Genomic DNA, 22,109 nt, shown 5'->3' with positions numbered 1-22,109 from the left:
TCTCGCAGGTATTCCTCTTTGTCTTTCCTCCCATCTCTTTCGTTTTCCTCTTCCTGTGCCTTATACATATATATAAGGAATATATGCTCACACACACAGTACATGAAAAGTCCATCACGTCATTCCTCCCTTCTACTTTTCTTTACTCTGGCCTTTAAACTGTATACATATATAATATTAGTTCTCCTTCCTCACATGTCCTTTGCTTTTCAAGGGTGATCTATCTCATATTTTACATGTTATACACTTGGTTTTTGACATCAAATTGTGCATAATAGGGTTTAATTTCTAGTTTTGAGTTGTCATTTTTATATTAACTCTATGAACCCTAATAATGCTATTTGATGATTGTTTTGACACTTTCATACCCTAATTGTGATCTTGGGCCTTAATTCTCTTTTCTTTCCTTTTTAATTGTCTTTTCAGGATTTATTTAGTTTTGTATCTTTTATTTTCAGACTCTTGAGGAAGCAAATTTGGAATCAAGGAGCAATGACTAAAGTCAACCTCATTGGAGAATTCAAGAGCAAGAGAGAGAGGGCTTATTTGGAATTTTAATTCTAGAATTGAAGAGGCTGTGATATTGGCACCTAATTTCAGAAATTAATTGGAGGAATTAATTAAATAAAATATTAGGAGCATGTGTGTGACTTTGTGCGTGACTCAAATCTGATTTCAAGAAGCATTGCATGACATCATCAAGGGAAAACAAGGAAGCATTTGGTGCGTGATATAATGCTGATTCAAAGAAGGCATTGGGTGACATCATCATGAGGATTAACCAAGAATATAAGATGCGTGACTTCATAACTGAATCCCTGAAGAGTTACGTGGCAGCTGGCTGAAGCTTAATTGAAGTCACATGGTCTACACTTCATTCACAATTTCCATGCTTCCTTGTCCAGATCAGATTGGCGCCATTCTTCCTCTGATTTTCCAGAATTATTTGCTCAATTTTTAATTCATTTTCCAGCTCATAATTAGCCACATTCAGATCTGGAACTTTGGTTTCATCACCATTTAGCTTTGGAATTATCAACCATTCACATTATTCACACATACATAAGCCTAGATTTCAGACTAGAGTCTCATTCTACACATTGATCCTCTCTCTCTAGGTCTGATTTCTCTCATCTCCAGCCTCCACAATTCACGCCATTCCTCAAGTATTGGGAGTTCCAGATCTGGTTCTCCTCCATTTCCAGCTCCAAGTTCGTTTTTCCAGCATCAATTCCTCATCCAATTTCGTTTTTCTTCCATCCTTAATCCAGATTGTTCATCAAGTGTTCATTATCAATTCCATCATTCCAGATTTGTTCCTTCATTTCCTTCATCATTTTTTCCTTCAATTTTCGTTCATGTTCTTCCATTGCCCAGACTTGTTTCTTGTCTCTCCTCTTTGATTCTTCCACCTTGTGTCATTCTCTTCCCCATTCTTCATCAATTTCGTTCCTCATCTTTCCAATTCCAGCATTAATTTCGTCCATATTCAGTCACATATTTTCCAGATTCAAGATGTCTTCTCAAGCTCAAGGTCTGATTCAAGCAAAGAGGAAGAGCATGAGAGGCTGATCATTTAGAGCTCCAAGAAAGATGACTTGACATTATGAGATTTCCAGATTTGTAATTGTTGTTCATTTTCTTGATTTCATGTTCTTGTCTTGATTCTTTGAGGATTTCGAATTTTGAACCTGTTTTGGTTGAAGACTTTGTGATTCTAATTCAGATTTGATGAGAATATGAATGTTGAATTTAGATTTTCATGCTATTTTCAGTTCTGGAATTTATGATTTACCTTGATGTTCTAGGGTTATTTCATAAGTTCTTGCTGATTCTTGTTCAAGTTCTTGTGTAGACTTGAGTTAGATCCATATTGGTTATATGAATTTGACTTAAGCTGTTTTTCTTCCACTAGTTTTGGTCTGAAACTTTTGTAGAACAAGGCTGAATATAGTGTTAATTTCTAAGTTCACTTGACCTAGATTCATTAGTGTCCATTGAGTCTAATGGTGCACCACACTTAGAGGTTTCTAAGTGTCTCATTTTAGGTTAATCAAGAAGGTTTATGATGTTATAATTCTGAAAATCAATGATTAATGTTAGGAAATCTGACTTGGGCTCACCATAATCATCATTCATTTCATTCCAACTAAAACAGAATTTTACAAACATTTATTGTTGTATTATAGAGTTAGTTTAGTCACTTGAAAATTTAGATTAATTTGTAAGCATTTGAACAATGATTTGTATGCTTTGCTCTCTAGGGAAATGACCTAGAATACTCACTTCTACATTCTAGTAAAATTTGATAACCCAAGGCGACTAAAGGATTCATCAATTGGCGCCGTTGCCGGGGAGCAACTAGCCATACTAATTGTGGTTTCACTTGCTGTTTTAATTTGCTTTGCATTTTGGCTTAATTCTGGAATTTGTGTTGTGGTGGCTGACTTGTGTTTTCTAAGCATTTGATCACTTGTTTGGTCTGTTTGCTTCTGGATATAGTCACCATAATATTGATTCTGGACGTGCAAGCCAAATCTGTCAAGGTTAGCTCAAGTGCCAGCAAGCGGTGAGAATTTGCTCTGCCCAGAAATTTTGCACGAAATTTGGACAGGTATAATTTTCGTTAGACATATCATTTTGAGCTGATTCTTGTTTCATTGTGTTCCTGGTTATCTTAGAAACATTTTTTCTGTTGAACATAATTTCTAATTCGGCCATTAAGTTGGTTGAATTTTTGCTTGACTGAAACAGGGTTCACTGGAATTTCCAGTGCTGCTGACCCTAATTCGAAAAAAAACTGGGAAGAATTAACTGCGAATTTTTGCTTGAAAATTGGACTGTATAACCTTCTGTGTTTTGAAAGTTTCAGGTAAAAATTTCAGCTCAATTTGATTCAGGACCAGAGAGTTGTGCACTGAACAAGCACATAAGGTCCACAGCTGACTTCCAGTGACACTCCAGGCAGACAGGGCTAACTTTGGATGAGCATATCTCTTTCCCTGTTTGGAAATTTTGTTTATAAAAATTCCTGCATTTAATTCAGTGTTTTAGCTTTAAATTTTTAGTTTTGAGTTTTTGCTAATTTTGTCTTTTTCACGTTCGAAAAATTTTTACAAAAATACTGCCTCAGTGTGTTTCAATTCTGCCAGTTTTCAGAATTTTTGCCTACTTTCGAATTTTTGATTTTTCTTTGGTCCAGTGCTATTTCTGTGGTGTTTTGAGCTTTATATGTCTTGTAGAACTTGCAAAGAACTTGGTGAAAATTATATTGAATTTAGAGATCAATACTTAGAGTTCTTAGCATCTTCTTCTCTTCCAAACCATAGTTGATAATTCTGTGATTTTGGACAGTATGGCTGATAGATTGCATGGTAATGAACATGAAATACCTGCTAGGAGGAGTATTAGAGAGATGGTAGCACCCACTGACACATTTAGACCTAGTGGCTTGTTTTTGAATTTACAAGAACAAAATGAATATGAAATCAAACCTTCATGATTAATGCTTTGCCAAAATTCCATGGCCTTGCAGGTGAGGATCCTAATAGGCATCTTCAAATACTTGAGAGGGTTTGTTCAACCATGAAGCCTCCCACAGCAAACTTGGAGAATTTGATGCTCAAGGTCTTCTATTTTACTCTTGAGGACAAAGCAATCACATGGTTCAATACTCTTGCCACAAGGACCATCAATTCTTGGGTGGAGATGCGAAATTGCTTCCTTGAGAAATATTTTCCAGCAACCAAGTATTCTCAACTAAGGAAGCAAATCATGGGGATTCAACAACACCCTCAAGAATCTCTTTATGAGTATTGGATGAGGTTTCTTGAGTTGCTTGCAAAATGTCCATACCTAAATGTGGGCAAGGAGTTCCTCATTGATTATTTCCATGTGGGGTTGCAAATTCATGATAGAGAGACCATAGATGCTGCTGCAAATGGATCTCTATTAGATCTTCCACCGGATGATGCATGGACCTTGTTGGAAAAGCTTGCAAATAATAACCAACAATATAGCTCAAGAGATGCAAGGGGTGTTCACCAAGTGGGCCAATCTTCTATTGCTAATTCCCAATTGGAGGATATCTACTCTCAATTGGATTTTCTCAAGATGTCTATCTCCAATCCTCCACAAGCTCAGATTGCTTCTATGTCCAATGCTCTAGTGGCTCCTATTTGTGGTATATGCAATTCAACAATGCATATCACCTCTAATTGCATGCATGCTCAAGATGTTGGGGCTGTGTATCAACAACAAAAGCCCTACAATTATCAACATAATCAAGGGGCAAGGAACAATTTTGAGGCTAACTATGGGAGCACATATAACCCAAGTTGGAGGCAGCACCCTAACTTCAGCTACAAGGGTAATCAAGAGGTTGTGCAAGCCAAGAATTCTCAAGTGATCCCTATTCAAGATGGTGGAGGTGATAAACAAATGTATTCCTACCTTGAGAGGATGGGTGATGCTATGTTTTCTATGGGCCAAAAGTTTGATTCTCATGTGTCTAGGGCAGAATCAAAAATGGACATGATGCTTAAGAGGCTAGACAATCTTGAATCAAAGCAACAAAGCACTGATTTGGTGGTACAACAATTTGGGAATTCAAATAGCATTAGCCAAGCTCAAGGAAGTGGAAAGCTCCCAACTCAACCTGTCATCAATCCAAAGAGCCTTAGTGCAATTGAGTTGAGGAGTGGAAGAGTTCTTGAAGCCATTCCAAGTGCCTCAAACCATGGTGGCAGCAAGCCTAATGAGGTTATTTCAAGGAATTCTCAAATTTGTGAAGGAAGTCCACTTTCTCTTGCTGTTTCACGTGATTCCACTTGCTGTGATAGCAAGCTAAATGTGCATCCAAGTGCCTCACATAGCCTCAACAACATGACTTCTATTTCTCTAAGTCCTCAAGTGATTGATGATGAGGATGACTCTATTGAAGAGATTGTAGTTGAGGATGCAAATGGGGCAAGATCAGCCCTGAATGCTCAAGAAAAAGAGGTGAAATTGAGCTCAAATCAAGGCCAAGATAGTGCTGGAACAGCCACTGTTCATCCATCTTCTAAGGCAAATGAGAATGATTCAAGCAAGCCTAAGGAGAAAGAGGTGTTGGGAAGAAGAGAGCCTCCAAAAGAATATCAAATTGGGGACCCTATTCCAAGGGATATGCCATTCCCTAAGGCCTTGACTAGATTTGCTAAGAAAGGGCAAGAAGAAGATAGGCATGATGTGTTTGATATGTTGAAGAAGGTGGAAGTGAACATACCACTTCTTGAGATGATAAAAAGCATGCCTAAGTGTGCAAAGTTTTTGAAGGAGTTGTGCACTAATAAAAGGGGATTCAAACCATTGGCTACAGTTCAAATGAGTCCTAATATTAGTGCTGTCTTCAAGCCACAACTCCCTCTAAAGTGTAGAGATCCGGGGGCATGTACCATTCCTTGTCAAATAGGGAATGTGTTTGTTCAAGAAGCCTTGATTGACCTAGGGGCAGCTATCAATGTGATGCCCACTCACATTTATTCTTCCCTTAATCTTGGTGGTCTTCAAGATTGTAGTGTCATCTTGCAACTAGCCGACCGGAGCACTAGGAAGCCTAAGGGATTCTTGGAAGACATCTTAGTGAAGGTCAAGGACTTGGTTTTTCCAGCAGATTTTTATGTGTTGGACATGCAAGAAGGAGGTCAAGGCACACTCATCCTTGGGAGACCTTTTATGATGACATCAAGTACTATATTGAACATGAAGGAAGGTAAACTTACCATGGAGTTTTTGGACAGCAAGATTGAATTTAACATATTTGATAGCTTGAAAAACTCTTATATTGATTACAGCCTTCATTTTGTGGATTGCATTGATGATACACTTGATGGAATCATTGATGAGATTTCTATGCATCCTAGCTTGGATGATGTTGCATCTTTGCCTAGCTTCACTTGTTCATGCACTCATGACTCTATTTGTGTGAATTGCAATAACATAGTGTTAATTTTGTCTAATTTGAAATCTCAAGATGAATTGCATTCACTTGAGCATGAGCATTTGAATGGCAGCACACTTGACATGCATCACTCATCTACTTGCACTCCATTTGAAGCACTTGTGTTGTCTAGTTCCTCACATGACCAAACATATGCTTCCTTGAGTGATTTGCTTGCATTAGATGAGTTTGATGATTTGAGTATCAATTCTGGAAATTCTGTTGATTTAGTGATTGAATCAAGTGATGAGAGTGAAATTGCATCTAATGATGGCCCTAGTTCATCTTCCACATGTCATTTTGCATCACATCATTTGATTTCTTCTAGTGAATTTAATTCTGGAATTTTTGACAGCTTTGATCCTTTTGTGCCTAATCATTCTCCAAGGTTGGAGGAGTGTTCTACTTGTGATGTTTCAGGTTTAGGGACACTTGAAAGGCATGAACAAAGTGATTTTGGGGCTGTTAATGATTCAAGAGGCGTGCAAATTGGTGCTGAAAGTCCAGAATCAGATCTAGCCAAACCTGGAATTAATTCTGGAGCAAGCCAATCAGATCTGGATGTGAGGCACAAGGTTGGAACCAAGCAAGTCAATTTGGACGAAATTTTTCACACAGCAGCTGTGAGAAGCTTGGACATGCCACTTGAAGAGGAAGACATGGATCTAGCAAGGCAAATTCAAGTGCAAAAGATCCCTCCAAGCATCATTGAGCCACCCAATCTGGAGTTGAAGCCACTTCCTTCACATCTTAAGTATTCTTACTTAAGAAATGGTAATCAACTTCCTATTATTGTTTCTTCTTCACTAACCCCTATGGAAGAGTCTTTATTGTGTGACGTAGTGAGGAAGAACATTGAGGCTATTGGGTGGACACTTGGAGACATTCCTGGAATTAGCCCTCAAACTTGCACACATAGGATCATGTTGGAGGAAAATGCCAAGGCAATAAGGCAGCCACAAAGGAGGTTGAATCCTCTCATACTTGATGTGGTAAAGAAGGAGGTCACCAAACTCTTGAGTGCAGGTATAATCTACCCTATTAGTGATAGTGAATGGGTGTCTCCGGTGCAAGTTGTGCCCAAGAAGAGTGGAATTACTGTGGTAAAGAATGAACATGATGAATTGATTCCTACTAGGGTACAAAATAGTTGGAGGGTATGCATTGATTATAGGAGGTTGAATGAGGCAACCAAGAAAGACCATTTCCCTCTCCCATTTATTGATCAAATGTTAGAAAGATTAGGGGGGAAATCTCATTATTGCTTTCTTGATGGATATAGTGGTTATTTTCAGATTTGCATTGATCCGGTTGATCAACACAAAACCACTTTCACTTGCCCATTTGGTACCTTTGCATATAGAAGAATGCCTTTTGGATTGTGTAATGCTCCAGGGACCTTCAAAGATGCATGTTTGGTATTTTTAGTGATTTTATTGAAAATTGCATGGAAGTGTTCATGGATGATTTCACAATTCATGGGGATTCTTATTCTTCTTGCTTGAGAAATCTTGATAAAGTCCTTGCTAGATGTGTGGAGAAGAACTTGGTTTTGAACTTTGAGAAGTGCCATTTTATGGTTGAGCAAGGGATTGTCTTGGGCCACTTGGTTTCAAGCCGTGGCATTGAGGTGGATAGGGCCAAAATTGAAGTGATTTCATCTCTGCCCTATCCAACTAATGTCAAGGACTTGAGATCTTTCCTTGGCCATGTGGGTTTTTATAGAAGATTTATTAAAAATTTTTCAAAGATTGCACATCCCTTGTCTCAATTACTTCAAAAAGATGTCAAATTTGAGTTCTCTCCAAGTTGTAGAGATGCATTTGATGCTTTGAAGGCTAAGCTTGTTTCCCCTCCTATTTTGAGGAGTCCTAATTGGTTGAACCCATTTGAGATTTCATGTGATGCCTCTAATTTTGTTGTTGGGGCTATGTTGGGACAAAGGGAAAACAAGCTACCTTATGTCATTGCATATGCATCTAGGACTTTAGACAAAGCACAATGCAATTACACTACAACTGAAAAAAAATTGTATGCATTAGTGTTTGCTCTTGACAAGTTTAGATCTTACTTGTTGCATTCCAAGGTTGTTTGTTTTACAGATCATGCGGCCTTGAAGTACCTTTTAAAGAAGAAGGACACCAAGCCACGTTTGCTTAGATGGATGCTTCTACTTCAAGAGTTCAATTTGGAGATCATTGATAGGAGTGGAGCAACAAATCATGTGGCGGATCACTTGAGTCGATTGCATTATGACTCCATTATGGTGAATTCCTCTTTTGATTTCCCTTGTGATGAGTTTAGGGACGAGTCATTATGTGCTATTTCTTCCCATGATGTTGTTTGGTATTCTGATTTGGTCAATTTGTTGGTGCATAATGTGTTTCCAAATGGGATTACTAGACATGCTAGGGAGAAGCTTGCTAGGGAAAGTAGATACTATGTTTGGGATTCACCTACTCTTTGGAGATTGTGTAGTGATGGTGTCATTAGGAGATGTGTTCCTGATGTTGAGATTGATGATGTGTTGAGGATGTGTCATACTTATGCATGTGGTGGTCATTTTGGGGTTAGGAGGACCGGACAGAAGGTCTTAGATTGTGGTTTATATTGGCCATCTCTTTTTAAAGATGCACATCAATTTTGCAAAGCATGTCATGCATGTCAACATTTTGGGAGTTTAGGAAAGAGACATGAAATGCCACAGGTGCCCATTATATTTTGTGAGATCTTTGATGTTTGGGGTATGGATTTCATGGGTCCTTTTCCCTCTTCCAATGGTTGTGAATATATATTGCTCTGTGTTGATTTTGTTTCTAGGTGGGTTGAGGCTATCCCCACTAGAACTAATGATGCCAAAGTTTCTTTTGTCTCATGTGTTTTACGGGTTTGGCATCCCAAGAGCAATCATCACAGACCAAGGGACACACTTTTGCAACAAGACTATCTCCTCTTTGCTTCAGAAATATGGTGTTCTACACAAGGTGGCAACCCCATATCATCCTCAAACAAATGGGTTGGCCGAGTATTCGAACAAGGAGATCAAGTCTATCCTCCAAAAGATTGTGAGACCGAATAGGAAGGATTGGAGCTCAAGACTTGAGGAGGCTCTTTGGGCATACCGGACTGCCTTCAAGACACCCATTGGAATGTCTCCATTTAGGTTGGTCTATGGTAAGCAATGTCACCTCCCGGTAGAGATTGAGCACAAAGCCTATTGGGCTGTGAAGGCTTGTGCATTTGGTGAGGAGGGTGTAGCTGCCTCTAGGAAGCTCCAACTTCAAGAATTGGAGGAGTTGAGATTGGAAGCATATGAGAGCTCTAAATTGTACAAGGAAAGAGCAAAATTCATTCATGATAAATGTATTTTGAGGAAGCATTTTCAAGTGGGAGATAAAGTGCTTAAGTTCAAGACAAGGCTCATGCTCATTGGTGGCAAACTTCAATCCAAATGGGAGGGCCCTTACATTGTGGAGGAAATTTTTGACTATGGCACTCTCACCCTCAAAGATCCTCAAAGTGGCTTAACATTCAAGGCAAATGGCCACTTGTGCAAGAAATTTCATGAGGGTGAATCTTCCACATTGCTTGCTGAAATGAGATTCAAAGATCCTCCATGAGTCTTCAAAGGTTGTATCTCTCCTTATTTCTTTTTGATTGATTTGATTGATTCACAAAGCACACAAGTGGAGCACTACTTGGGATATGCTTGCTGTCACATATGCACACATGTGGTACACCATTCTTTGCTTGTGTTTGTGTTTGTGAATATCATTTTGAGTTCAAGTGTGGGGGGAGATGCAACCTGATTCATTAGGTTTAGAAAAACAAAAACAAAACAAAAAACAAAATTCCTTTTGCATTGTTATGTTAGTTTTTGTTGTTTCTTTGTTTTCCTTTGTTTCCCTTTGCTGTTTAGTTTAGGGTTTTCGAAAGAAAAAAAAATTTTGACCTTTTTTTCCACACTTGTACATGCTGTACAAATTTGATTTAATTCTTCCCATTATGTGTTTTGCATGCATTAGGGACAATGCATTGTTTAAGTGTGGGGGAAAGTGTGTTTTTGAAAAAAAAAACTTTTGTTTTGCGAGCAATCTTGAGTATTGAAGATGATCTTAGTTTTTGCATTTGAAGTTTGAACTTTTGAGATGTTGCTTTCTTTAGCTTAAATCTGTTTTGAAGCAAGAAATCATTTGGTTTAGTGTAATTGATTAAGAGAGGAAATAATAGACTATATGGAAGGGGCCTTCAACTGTTGAGAGTTTCTATGTTCCTTGGTTTTGTTAATCCTCTAGAACTTGTTTTCTCTCTTACTTGAGGCTACACTTGTGCATTGGTTGTAGGGAAAATGATTATGGCCATCATTAAAGTGCCAAAGGCCTTTTAGCTAACCCTTGATTACTTGATTGTCCTTTGTTTAGCCAAATTGAGCCTTCTATTGTTTTGTCATTTTTAAACACTTGACCTATTTTGGATAGATTGCATGTATTTTCATTTGGTATGTTTCAATGTACATTGACTATTTTTAATTTAACTAGTAGATAACATCTATTGGAATCTATTTCATTCATTCACATTGGCCATGCCATTTTATTTTTATGATTAGGAACATTTCTTGAGCTGTACCCAAATGTTAGAAGTTATGCTTGAAAAAAAAAGGAAAAAAAAAACGAAATTAAGAAGAAACAGAAAGAGAAAAAAAACAAAACAAAGAAAGAAGAAAAAAAAAGATTGTAGAAAAAGAAAATATATTTGAGAAAAAAAAAGAGATCCAAAGTGGATCAAAGAAAAGCAAAAGAAAGAGTTTGGATAAGCAAGTTTCCTTAGGTTTGCTATTTGATTTAGTTGTTCCTATTTGTAGATTCTCATTTCATCTCATTCTTGGCCAATTATTCATTCCATCCATGATCCTTATTACGTTATCTATTTGGTTTGGTTTTAAGTAGTCTTGTATATTGAGCATACCTACATTGTGGCCAAGACAAGTTTCTTGAGCCAAACCCTACCCCTTTCACATGCAAGTCTAAGTGTACCATTCATTGAGCACATTACATCCTTTGAAAGTCCATATGATTCTTGAGAACCCTTGCATCTTAGTAGTGGAGAGATAGAGGGATTACAAGCCTATGGTAGGATGACTTGTCAAGGAACTTGAGTGATATTTGTACCCTTATACATCGAGTGCTAGAGTGAAACACTAATCAAGTGAGGTTTCTCTTTGAGATTACATTCTTGCAAATGGTTACTTGTGATGTATTCAGGTTTTCTCTAAAGATTGCAACATTGATTTAGTTCTTATTTGAGTGCATTCACGTTGAGATTTAGATTTACTCTTGAGAGTTTGCATCTTTGTGTGGTTTTCTTTTCTAGGTTTTAGAGAGTTTTGCCCAGAGAGCAAAATCCAAGTGTGGGGGAATTGATCTATCTCATATTTTACATGTTATACACTTGGTTTTTGACATCAAATTGTGCATAATAGGGTTTAATTTCTAGTTTTGAGTTGTCATTTCTATATTAACTCTATGAACCCTAATAATGCTATTTGATGATTGTTTTGATACCCTAATTGTGATCTTGGGCCTTAATTCTCTTTTCTTTCCTTTTTAATTGTCTTTTCAAGATTTATTTAGTTTTGTATCTTTTATTTTCAGACTCTTGAGGAAGCAAATTTGGAATCAAGGAGCAATGACTAAAGTCAACCTCATTGGAGAATTCAAGAGCAAGAGAGAGAGGGCTTATTTGGAATTTTAATTCTAGAATTGAAGAGGCTGTGATATTGGCACCTAATTTCAGAAATTAATTGGAGGAATTAATTAAATAAAATATTAGGAGCATGTGTGTGACTTTGTGCGTGACTCAAATCTGATTTCAAGAAGCATTGCATGACATCATCAAGGGAAAACAAGGAAGCATTTGGTGCGTGATATAATGCTGATTCAAAGAAGGCATTGGGTGACATCATCATGAGGATTAACCAAGAATATAAGATGCGTGACTTCATAACTGAATCCCTGAAGAGTTACGTGGCAGCTGGCTGAAGCTTAATTGAAGTCACATGGTCTACACTTCATTCACAATTTCCATGCTTCCTTGTCCAGATCAGATTGGCGCCATTCTTCCTCTGATTTTCCAGAATTATTTGCTCAATTTTTAATTCATTTTCCAGCTCATAATTAGCCACATTCAGATCTGGAACTTTGGTTTCATCACCATTTAGCTTTGGAATTATCAACCATTCACATTATTCACACATACATAAGCCTAGATTTCAGACTAGAGTCTCATTCTACACATTGATCCTCTCTCTCTAGGTCTGATTTCTCTCATCTCCAGCCTCCACAATTCACGCCATTCCTCAAGTATTGGGAGTTCCAGATCTGGTTCTCCTCCATTTCAAGCTCCAAGTTCGTTTTTCCAGCATCAATCCAGATTGTTCATCAAGTGTTCATTATCAATTCCATCATTCCAGATTTGTTCCTTCATTTCCTTCATCATTTTTTCCTTCAATTTTCGTTCATGTTCTTCCATTGCCCAGACTTGTTTCTTGTCTCTCCTCTTTGATTCTTCCACCTTGTGTCATTCTCTTCCCCATTGTTCATCAATTTCGTTCCTCATCTTTCCAATTCCAGCATTAATTTTGTCCATATTCAGTCACATATTTTCCAGATTCAAGATGTCTTCTCAAGCCCAAGGTCTGATTCAAGCAAAGAGGAAGAGCATGAGAGGCTGATCATTTAGAGCTCCAAGAAAGATGACTTGACATTATGAGATTTCCAGATTTGTAATTGTTGTTCATTTTCTTGATTTCATGTTCTTGTCTTGATTCTTTGAGGATTTCGAATTTTGAACCTGTTTTGGTTGAAGACTTTGTGATTCTAATTCAGATTTGATGAGAATATGAATGTTGAATTTAGATTTTCATGCTATTTTCAGTTCTGGAATTTATGATTTACCTTGATGTTCTAGGGTTATTTCATAAGTTCTTGCTGATTATTGTTCAAGTTCTTGTGTAGACTTGAGTTAGATCCATATTAGTTATATGAATTTGACTTAAGCTGTTTTTCTTCCACTAGTTTTGGTCTGAAACTTGTGTAGAACAAGGCTGAATATAGTGTTAATTTCTAAGTTCACTTGACCTAGATTCATTAGTGTCCATTGAGTCTAATGGTGCACCACACTTAGAGGTTTCTAAGTGTCTCATTTTAGGTTAATCAAGAAGGTTTATGATGTTATAATTCTGAAAATCAATGATTAATGTTCGGAAATCTGACTTGGGCTCACCATAATCATCATTCATTTCATTCCAACTAAAACAGAATTTTACAAACATTTATTGTTGTATTATAGAGTTAGTTTAGTCACTTGAAAATTTAGATTAATTTGTAAGCATTTGAACAATGATTTGTATGCTTTGCTCTCTAGGGAAATGACCTAGAATACTCACTTCTACATTCTAGTAAAATTTGATAACCCAAGGCGACTAAAGGGTTCATCAAAGGGCTTTCATCTTATATATATACATATATAATATAATAATGTTAGCTTGCTTCATGACATACTTAGTCAAGTGATACTATTCAAGAGGCATCTTATAGCCTTATATCTATTTTGGATAATAAAAATCTAGATTAACACTTAATAGTCTAATTTGAAAGGAAAAAAAGGGGGAAATTTTGAAGTCCTTTAGGATAGCTTTAAGGTACCAAAGTAATTTTAGAGTCACCTCAGAATGGTTTTAGGGTAATATTTAATAACTTTAATTATATCTGAATATTTTTGTGTGTATGTGATTTTTGTAGAATCTTACTAAGAGCTTTTAATTGCTTGGATTTTTGCTGTGGGACTACTTGTTAGCTCAAGGAGAATAGGTAACTTGGGGTTTTTTCGTATGTGTGCAAGCTTAGTTTTTGATAACAAATACGTATAATTGTAAATTTAATTATGAGAATTTCATATGTTATTGAATGCTATCAAGCATGCTTATAGCTTTGCTATATATTATTGTGGGTGTTTCTTTTCAAGCATGCTTATGAATGCATATTAATAATGTTTGTTTGATGGAAATTGTATATTGTTTAAGAGTAGCTTATTTCTTTCAAGCATGCTTGTAAATTGAGTTGATCGAATGAGATATTTATATTTATTTTCAAGCATGCTAGTATGCCATGTGAATGTTGTATATGTGCGGCATCCATTAGGGGATGGGTTGATGAGAAGATGTTGATGTTGATGTATATATATGATTTAGATGACCACGTATTTCGTCTCCACTGTGCGCATAGTGGTTGGCCTTTTTCAAAACCCCGTTCCTCAATACTTACCTGGCCGGGTTTGTAAAGGGGGAATGTGGGATAGTGACACCTCCTAGTTGGGGTTGTTCAAGGAGGGGAGCCATAGTCTGGGCTTAGGCTCTGTACCTTTGGCCAGGTATATCTCAAGCACTAGAGAAGCTTGGTTAGTCTAGCGTGTGGGCCAGATCATATTTAAGCCTATGGTTCCAGTTAGCGGAGTAAGGATGGATGGAGTAATAAGGGAGATATTTGGTACTATATAATGACATGTTATGAGCTATACTGTATGAAATTTTTATTTTATCACTAAATGATTCTTATGAACTCACTTGTATATTAGTTGTATAATTGTGTGGTTGTAGTTTGTGTATGTATGGTTAAACTTTGGGTTACTGAGATGCTAGTGCTTACCCCTTCTTTAACATTTTTTAGGATAAAGCCTAAGTAAGAATCAAGGGAAGGTGCTGAAGGAATGAGCCTTTGGCTCTCATACTCCTCACAGCACATGCAGGATTATATTTACTTTTCGCCATGACTAATACAATAGCAAAAAAAAACATTTAAAACCTCTTAGAATAGTTTCAGGATTACTATATAGCACAAAGAAGCAAATTGGGCAAACAAGAGCAATTAATATGCTATCATGACAGCCCCCTGAGCAAACCTTCAAGAGGTTCTAATTCACCATCTGGCCTTTGATTGAAGTAATTTCAAAGCTTACACATCACTTTTAAAGAGTACTAATAGTGTTCCAAATTTTAAAAAAATTCAACAATCGGGTTAAAATTTAGACATGTTACAAATTTGGCATTTTTGCTATCATGACAGCACCTTCGAACCAACTTCTAAAGTGCACCATTTTATCGTCCGACCTTCGATCAGAGCAATTCTAGAGCCCACACATCATATTTTTTGAACATGATTACCAAATTTTAAAAAGATATAATGATTGGATCAAAATTCATGCGTGTCCTAGCCTTAGTAATTGTTGCTATCATGATAGCAATATGACAACATCTCTGGACCAACTTCCAGAGTGTGCTATTTCTTCGTTCGATATCCGATTGGGTGATTCTAAAACCAACATGAAATATTATAAAATTTTTTACTTGTGACCCAAACTTTAAGAAAATTCAATGGTCGGATTGAAATTTGAACACCTAGATGCAAAAGTATCGCTTTTTGATAAAAACCATTTTTAAAATTTTCTAAATCTCATCATAAGAGTCACAAACTTGTGGGAACACTTTAGACACATCAAATAGAACTAAGAATACCTAATAGAACTTTCAAATGATTGAGAAATCCCTTGTATCAATATTTGATCACTCGAGTGCCATTTTTTAAAATGGACAATAAACCCTTAAAATGTACAAATCACAAAAGACTGATCAAAAACTAATTCAAACACTATATACTCATATAAATACACCTGCTAAACATTTTTACTTGGCTCAGAGATCTCTATGGGGCCCACACACCTACTCTCTCTATCTAAGGTGGATGTTTGCCTATAGCACACAATTCCTAATGCAACTACTTTACTTTTGCTTATAGAATCACATATATTCACACATATACCAAAATATATATATATTTGCTTGTAGTAAAAACTTAGTCTACCAAATGAATCCATCAAAACCACACACCATAACCAAGTTTCTTAGCTACAAGTCTACAAGCAAATAAAAATTTATGCACAAGCACACAACCCACACATATTCACATTTATATATAGTCACATCCTACTGGCACCCTAACCTAAATACATTACAATGAACTTGCTCAAAAGGAAGGGGTTACAGTTCTTTACAAATTATAAGTAAACCCCTAACTTAGCTCTTTTCCCCGTCCACCACTGGATCCTTCACCTGGATTTGTAAATATTGCAAAGAAAGGGGTGAGACAACCACAGTCTTAATAATTGAGAAATTGATAATCCTTATTACAAGGAGAGCTATAGTCAAGCAAATAAATAATAGATTCAAAATAACATATAACAAATCAATTAAAATGCTTGAATGCATGAGATAGGCTAATATGGCCTTTCCTGACCAATAGAATGCCCTTGGCACTCTTTAACTTATAGGTAAACCTTACATCTACTATACCTCCATATGAACAAAATATAAACCAAGGTATGATTTAATCCACTGAACTACCTGTGCCCCTTTGACATCAATCTTGAGTATTCAAAACTAACTTCCTTCCAGAGCCAACCTGACTTACTCTCCATGTGAGGGCTACCTCAACCTAAGCACTCAACCTCACACTTTATATGCTGAATTCTCTCTCCCATTGAGAGGTGTTGAACACTCAATCCACTAATCACTTTAGAGTACTAAGCCCACAATACAAAAGGCAACACTAAGTACTGACAGTGAGCTATAGAGTATCACAAGACCACATCTCTTAATTAGCAAACTCTCACTAAGATCATACCTCCTACCCTTTTCTACCTTTCCTGAGTATTGATCACTTCAACACTCTAAGGTAGTATAACAATCATAATTCATCTCTTAAGCAATTTATTAACCCATCTAAGGTACCAAACATAGTTGCAATTCCTAAGTAGAACTTCTCTTTTTTATGACCACAATGCATGCTAATAATCTTATTTATATAAATAACATCATTATTAAGTAGATAGTAAACATAGATGCATTATTATTAAATTAATACCCTATAAACCCTTCTAAAACACATTTTGTTTGCATTTAATTATTTAAAACATGCAATGCATATTGGATAATATTATTTACTCAAAAATAGCTAAACAAAATGATAAGAAATATAAATTCCCTTGTTACTTCAATCCTTTTGTACTAAAAGGGTTCTCCTTATGTAAAAATAAGACTTGGCCTATCCTTTAACTTTCAAACAAATTTCACCAACAATCCCTATAACATATAAGTGATACACATTACTTATCATAGCAAATAGCATAAAGAAGACTATAACTCATATCACACAACTTGGGTCATTGAGCTATAATCCATTCCAATGGTCTATATATTAAACCAACCATTCACATAGTATCACTTAACCACTAAAACCATTTATTAGCCATTATTAAGTCAATTTTCAAACCATACAATTTTTAATCAACCAAAAACCTTCACTTAGTGTTATCAACTTTCACAATTAGCCCTTATAATGAAAATCAAAATTCAATTTAAATCTTATTGAATTCAAATAGCACATTTATAACTAAATCAATAGGATTAAACCATTAAAGAGAAAAAAAACCCAATCCTTTAGGGTTTGATTTTTGCCCTAAAACTCCTTTTTTATCCAATTGCCCACTCAAAATATTAGAGCACTATATAGAAACTTAAAACAATCTCCCTAGGACTAAAGGAAATCAAAGTTTACAAGAACAAAGCCTTTGGGATCAAAATCCAAAATTTACCTCTTTCAAAAACTCAAGAAAACTAAGAGGGAAGGAAGAAGATTAAAGTAGGGAGTTTACCTATCATGTAGCTGAGCTCACAATAGCTTTAAAGCCTCCCAGATCCCCTCTCTAGTTCCCTCTTTTCTTCCTCTCTCTCTCTCTCATGCTCTTTGTTTCTTTGTTTCATTTCAACATTTCTACGTGCTATTTATATTTAAAAAAACTAAACTAAACATGTTGGGAAAAATTACAAAGAAGGGCCTAATATTTCTTATTATAACACAAAAGCTTGGGTCAACTTCGATAATTTTTCTCATAGTTAAAAATAAAATAAAAATAAGCTTTTACTTCGTATAATCTAAACTCCATACCTTTATCAAATTATTCTTAATTTTAATTTAATTATAGAGCACAAGGATTATTGGGCTATCAAGAAGCTTAACTTGGATGCTTATGAGTCATCTAGGATTTACAAGGAGAAAACAAGGGTTCTTCATGACAAAATGATCTTGAGGAAGAATTTTAAAGTTAGAGACTTAGTCCTTGTTTACAAAACAAGATACATCTATAAGTATTCCAAACTCATATCTAAATGGTATAGGCCATATGTGGTGATGAATGTTCTTTCTTATGGAGTTCTTCAGCTCAAGGATGAAGCCACGGGGTCCACTTAGGAGATTAATGGCCATTTATGCAATTTAAAAGGAAGAAGACTTCTCTCAACATGTTTTTGAACCACCATTATAAGGTTGCATCTCTCTAACCTTTAGCTTTTACCTTGCTTTGATTGATATATTTAATGATTGGTATAGTTCAAGTGTTAGGGAGATGAACCTAGTAGTTAGTAGATTTGTTTGCTTTGGTTTGTTTGTTTCCTTTTATTTGTTTGTGTTGAAAAAAAAAAAATTATGCACCACACTTTTGTTATGCATTCATTATTAATCTCACTTTATCTTATCACTGGTCTATATATACATTGAAGACAATGCATGATTTAAGTGCGAGGAAGAGAAATAAATATTGTTTTCTTTTCTTTTTGGTTTTTGAAAAAAATTAAAAAATAAATAAAATTGCTTTGTTTTGTTTTGTTTGAGGTTACTTAATTACCTAGCTCTTTGAATGAATATTTTGATTTTTGAGATATGGTAATTTTTAAGATTAAATAGGGGTGAAGTGAATATTCTTTTATCTTGAATTAATGGATTACAGTGGCACATTACCCTTTTATGGAAAAGGCCAAATACTCATATGTGATTAATTCCTTAGTGATGTTACCCTATAGAATTTGTTTTACTTTTTAATTGAGACTACATATCTTACACTTACTTGGTAGCAGATGAAAGATGAAATTTATAAAAATAGCCAAGAGCCAAAAAGCCAACTCATTATTATTGATTATCCTTTGTTAGCCACTTTGAGCTTGTGGTTTGATTCTTAAAAATAAATATTCACCCTATTTTCCTAAGGGATGCATGTTATACTTTTATACATCTTTTTACTATACATTGAATGTTCTAGATCAAGTGAGTAGATGTCTTTAGTCATTTTTCTATCAATTAATTCTTTATATTTCATTGTCACACCATTATATCCATTATTTCCATTCTTTTCAAAGAGTAAGGGGCAACTAAAAGAAAAGAAAAAGCAAAGAAAGATTGAAAAAAAAATAAAGAGAAAACAATATATGAAAAAGAAAAGCGACAAAATTGCTAGAAAAGAAACAAAAGAAAAAGAAAAGAAGGTGAAAAAACACAAAAGAAAGATAAGAATAAAAGTTGTCTAGCCCATTTAATTCTATTGTTTTATTTTTTCTTGTTATTTCTCTCCATTCTCATTATGTTAAGATGTCCACTCAATTGAATTAGGCTATGCTTTGCATATTAAGGGGATATATCTTGACCTTAGCATTATCTTAATGCTAACCCTATTTTTCATACATACATTTCTTATACATCATTTTATTACCCACATTACAGTCTAATAAAGTTCACTTGATTCTTGATTTCTAGTGCTATTTAGTAGTGGAGATGTAAAAGGGTTACAAACTTATGGTATGGTTTGTCTAAAGGAATTTTGAGTGAAATTAAATACCTTATATACTTTGAGTGATGAGAGCAAACACTTAACCCAGAGAGGCTTAATCTTTGATATTGATTCTTGGAAAGGATTTGTTTGTGATGTGCATAATTCTTTCTTAATTATTACCACATTGATTGATAATTTGTATAAGTTCTAAAGCTAGTAATTTAATGACTTTGAACATTATTTTTCTTTTTCTTCTTTAATTTAGTATTTTTTTTGGGACCATTTTCATTTGATTTTTCCTGGAGTGCAAAACACAAGTATGGGAAAATTGATAAAATACATTTATTATGTAACATCCTAAATTTCTTAATCCTGAGTTTAGAGGTTAATTGAGGGTAAAGCGGAAGTTAGTGTGGGATTTGAGACTTGGATAATTAATTAGTATTTTGACTTGTTTGTGTGTTGTACGAATAGATATAGGTGATAGGAGTGCATTTCAGGTCAATGCAAGTGTGCGTGGTGAGAATAAATCTCACTATGCCACGTGTTGCGACTTGTGCTACATGTGCCGTGGTACATGAACCAGAAAATCACTTCTTAAGTCATGAAATTGGGTGATTTTTAGAAATGAAAATTTAAAAACACACAAGATAGAAAAAGGAGAAGGACTAAGGAGCTAAGACAAGTTACTTTGGAGTGGTGGAAGGTGATTCAGATTGGTAACTTTCCAAGTAAGCTATGTATAACTCTTACCTTCCATTCTACACAAATTTCTCTAAAAATGATTTATAGGGAAATAGAATTGGTGAAATTTGAGGGGTTTGATTCTTGGCAAATAGTAATAAAAAGGTTCTCAAAAGTTAAATTAGAGCTTTGTGACTGGTTTAGAGCTAAACGGTAAAGCTTTTAACTTGTAGGCTCAATTTTAGCCCTTAGAGAGAGGGTAAAAATCTGATTTGAGCAAAATAAGACTGGTTAAAGTGATGTAAAGTAGTAATTGGGTAATCATGGATTTAGAATGGATAAATGGAAAATAGTTTACAGATAAATATAGCCCTAAGTAGCAAAAATGAGTTCTTGGTTAAAATAGACTAAATCACTAAAATGTGCGACGTATGAATAGAAAAAGGAAGCTTGAGATAAGCTTGTGTGATAGTTGAAATCTATAAGTAACCTTTCTAGTGACAGAAGGGTTAACGTAACCGAATAACTTTCTTTATTTGACTGTTTATTGTAACTGTATGTTATTATGCTATGTAGTACATGAAACAATTTTAAATTGAGCATGTTTTATGGCATTGAGTGATTATTGTGTGAAATGGCTTTTGGTTGACATAAGCATGGAAATGTGTGTTTGGTAATGTAAAGTATTATTTATGTAAATTATGTGAAACGGTAAATAGGAACTTTAAATGGTTCAGGAAAGCATTATCATAGGGGTGAGAGTTTACTCGAGTGTAGGAGATGATAAAGACCATATGGCAAGGTTTTCTTAGTACCCTTTAGGGTGTGGTGTTGGAAACAATTCTCTTTAGTGCCTTGAAAGGTGTGGTGTTGGAGAAGATCTTCTTAGTGCCTATTGAGGTATGGTGTTGGAGATGAGAAACTCCTTAGTGTCCTGGTGATACAGTGTTGGAGTCAACGATGCCCCATTATGTGTATTAAGGAAAACCATAGTCCGTATTGTGCATTAGAACATCTTTGGCTGGGTGATTCTACCACTGTAGGTGAGCTCAAGACTAATGAGAGTGTATATTAGTCTACGATAAGCCTATGGTTTCATGTTGAGGTGATTTAGAGGTTCGGTTAGTAAAGATGATGCTAATATGTTATGTGATATGATGAAATATTGTTTGAGATAACATGAAATCCTTTATGATTAAGGAAAAGTTGAGAAAGGAAATAAAATATGTGATATAAATGCTATTTTATGATGTTTTAATGATATACTCTATTTACTTCCATATTGTTGCATGTGATAGTCAATAGGAATGAGTTATTCTGTTATTAAGATTTTTATCTCACCCCTGTGGTTATATATTTACAAGACCAGGAAGTATCAAGGTAAGGGAAGAGAGTCTGGATCGGCTTGAGTGTGAAGCCGTGCACTCTATGTTTATGTAATGAAAAAAATTGATATTTTATATATAAATGTATATGATTTTCTATAAGATTGCATGCATGTATTGAATTGAGATTTTGTGAAATCAAGCCCGATTATGTGTATATGTGTTTGTTTGAGACAAAAGGGGTTATGATTTGAATATATTATGTTGAAATGATTTTGTGTTGATAAATCTAAAGCCAAGGGACAAATTATGATGAAATGTATAATTTGGAGGCTAAGATTGTATTGTGAATATGATTGTACATGTATGAGTTGAGAAATAGACGGGTCAAATTTTGAAATATGAGTATG

The 22,109-nt window shown here is 35.3% G+C and overlaps 1 protein-coding gene across 1 annotated transcript; it reads left to right on the top strand.

Moving 5' to 3' along the window:
* Positions 1–3,467: 3,467 nt before the first annotated feature.
* LOC129285090 (uncharacterized) lies at positions 3,468–12,899 on the top strand. Its single transcript, XM_054920636.1, is given in 3 exon segments — positions 3,468–7,381; positions 7,384–8,246; positions 11,632–12,899. Coding segments are annotated over 3 exon segments (4,788 nt in total). The 5' UTR covers positions 3,468–3,498; the 3' UTR covers positions 11,674–12,899.
* The last annotated feature ends 9,210 nt before the right edge of the window (positions 12,900–22,109 follow it).

Source organism: Prosopis cineraria, unplaced genomic scaffold (assembly GCF_029017545.1).
Source record: "Prosopis cineraria cultivar Desert tree isolate PC_DT_omini unplaced genomic scaffold, ASM2901754v1 PC11, whole genome shotgun sequence".
NCBI classification, from domain to species: Eukaryota; Viridiplantae; Streptophyta; class Magnoliopsida; order Fabales; family Fabaceae; genus Prosopis; species Prosopis cineraria.
Note: the sequence above shows the minus strand (reverse complement) of the source record. Positions and strands in the feature narration are given on the sequence as shown.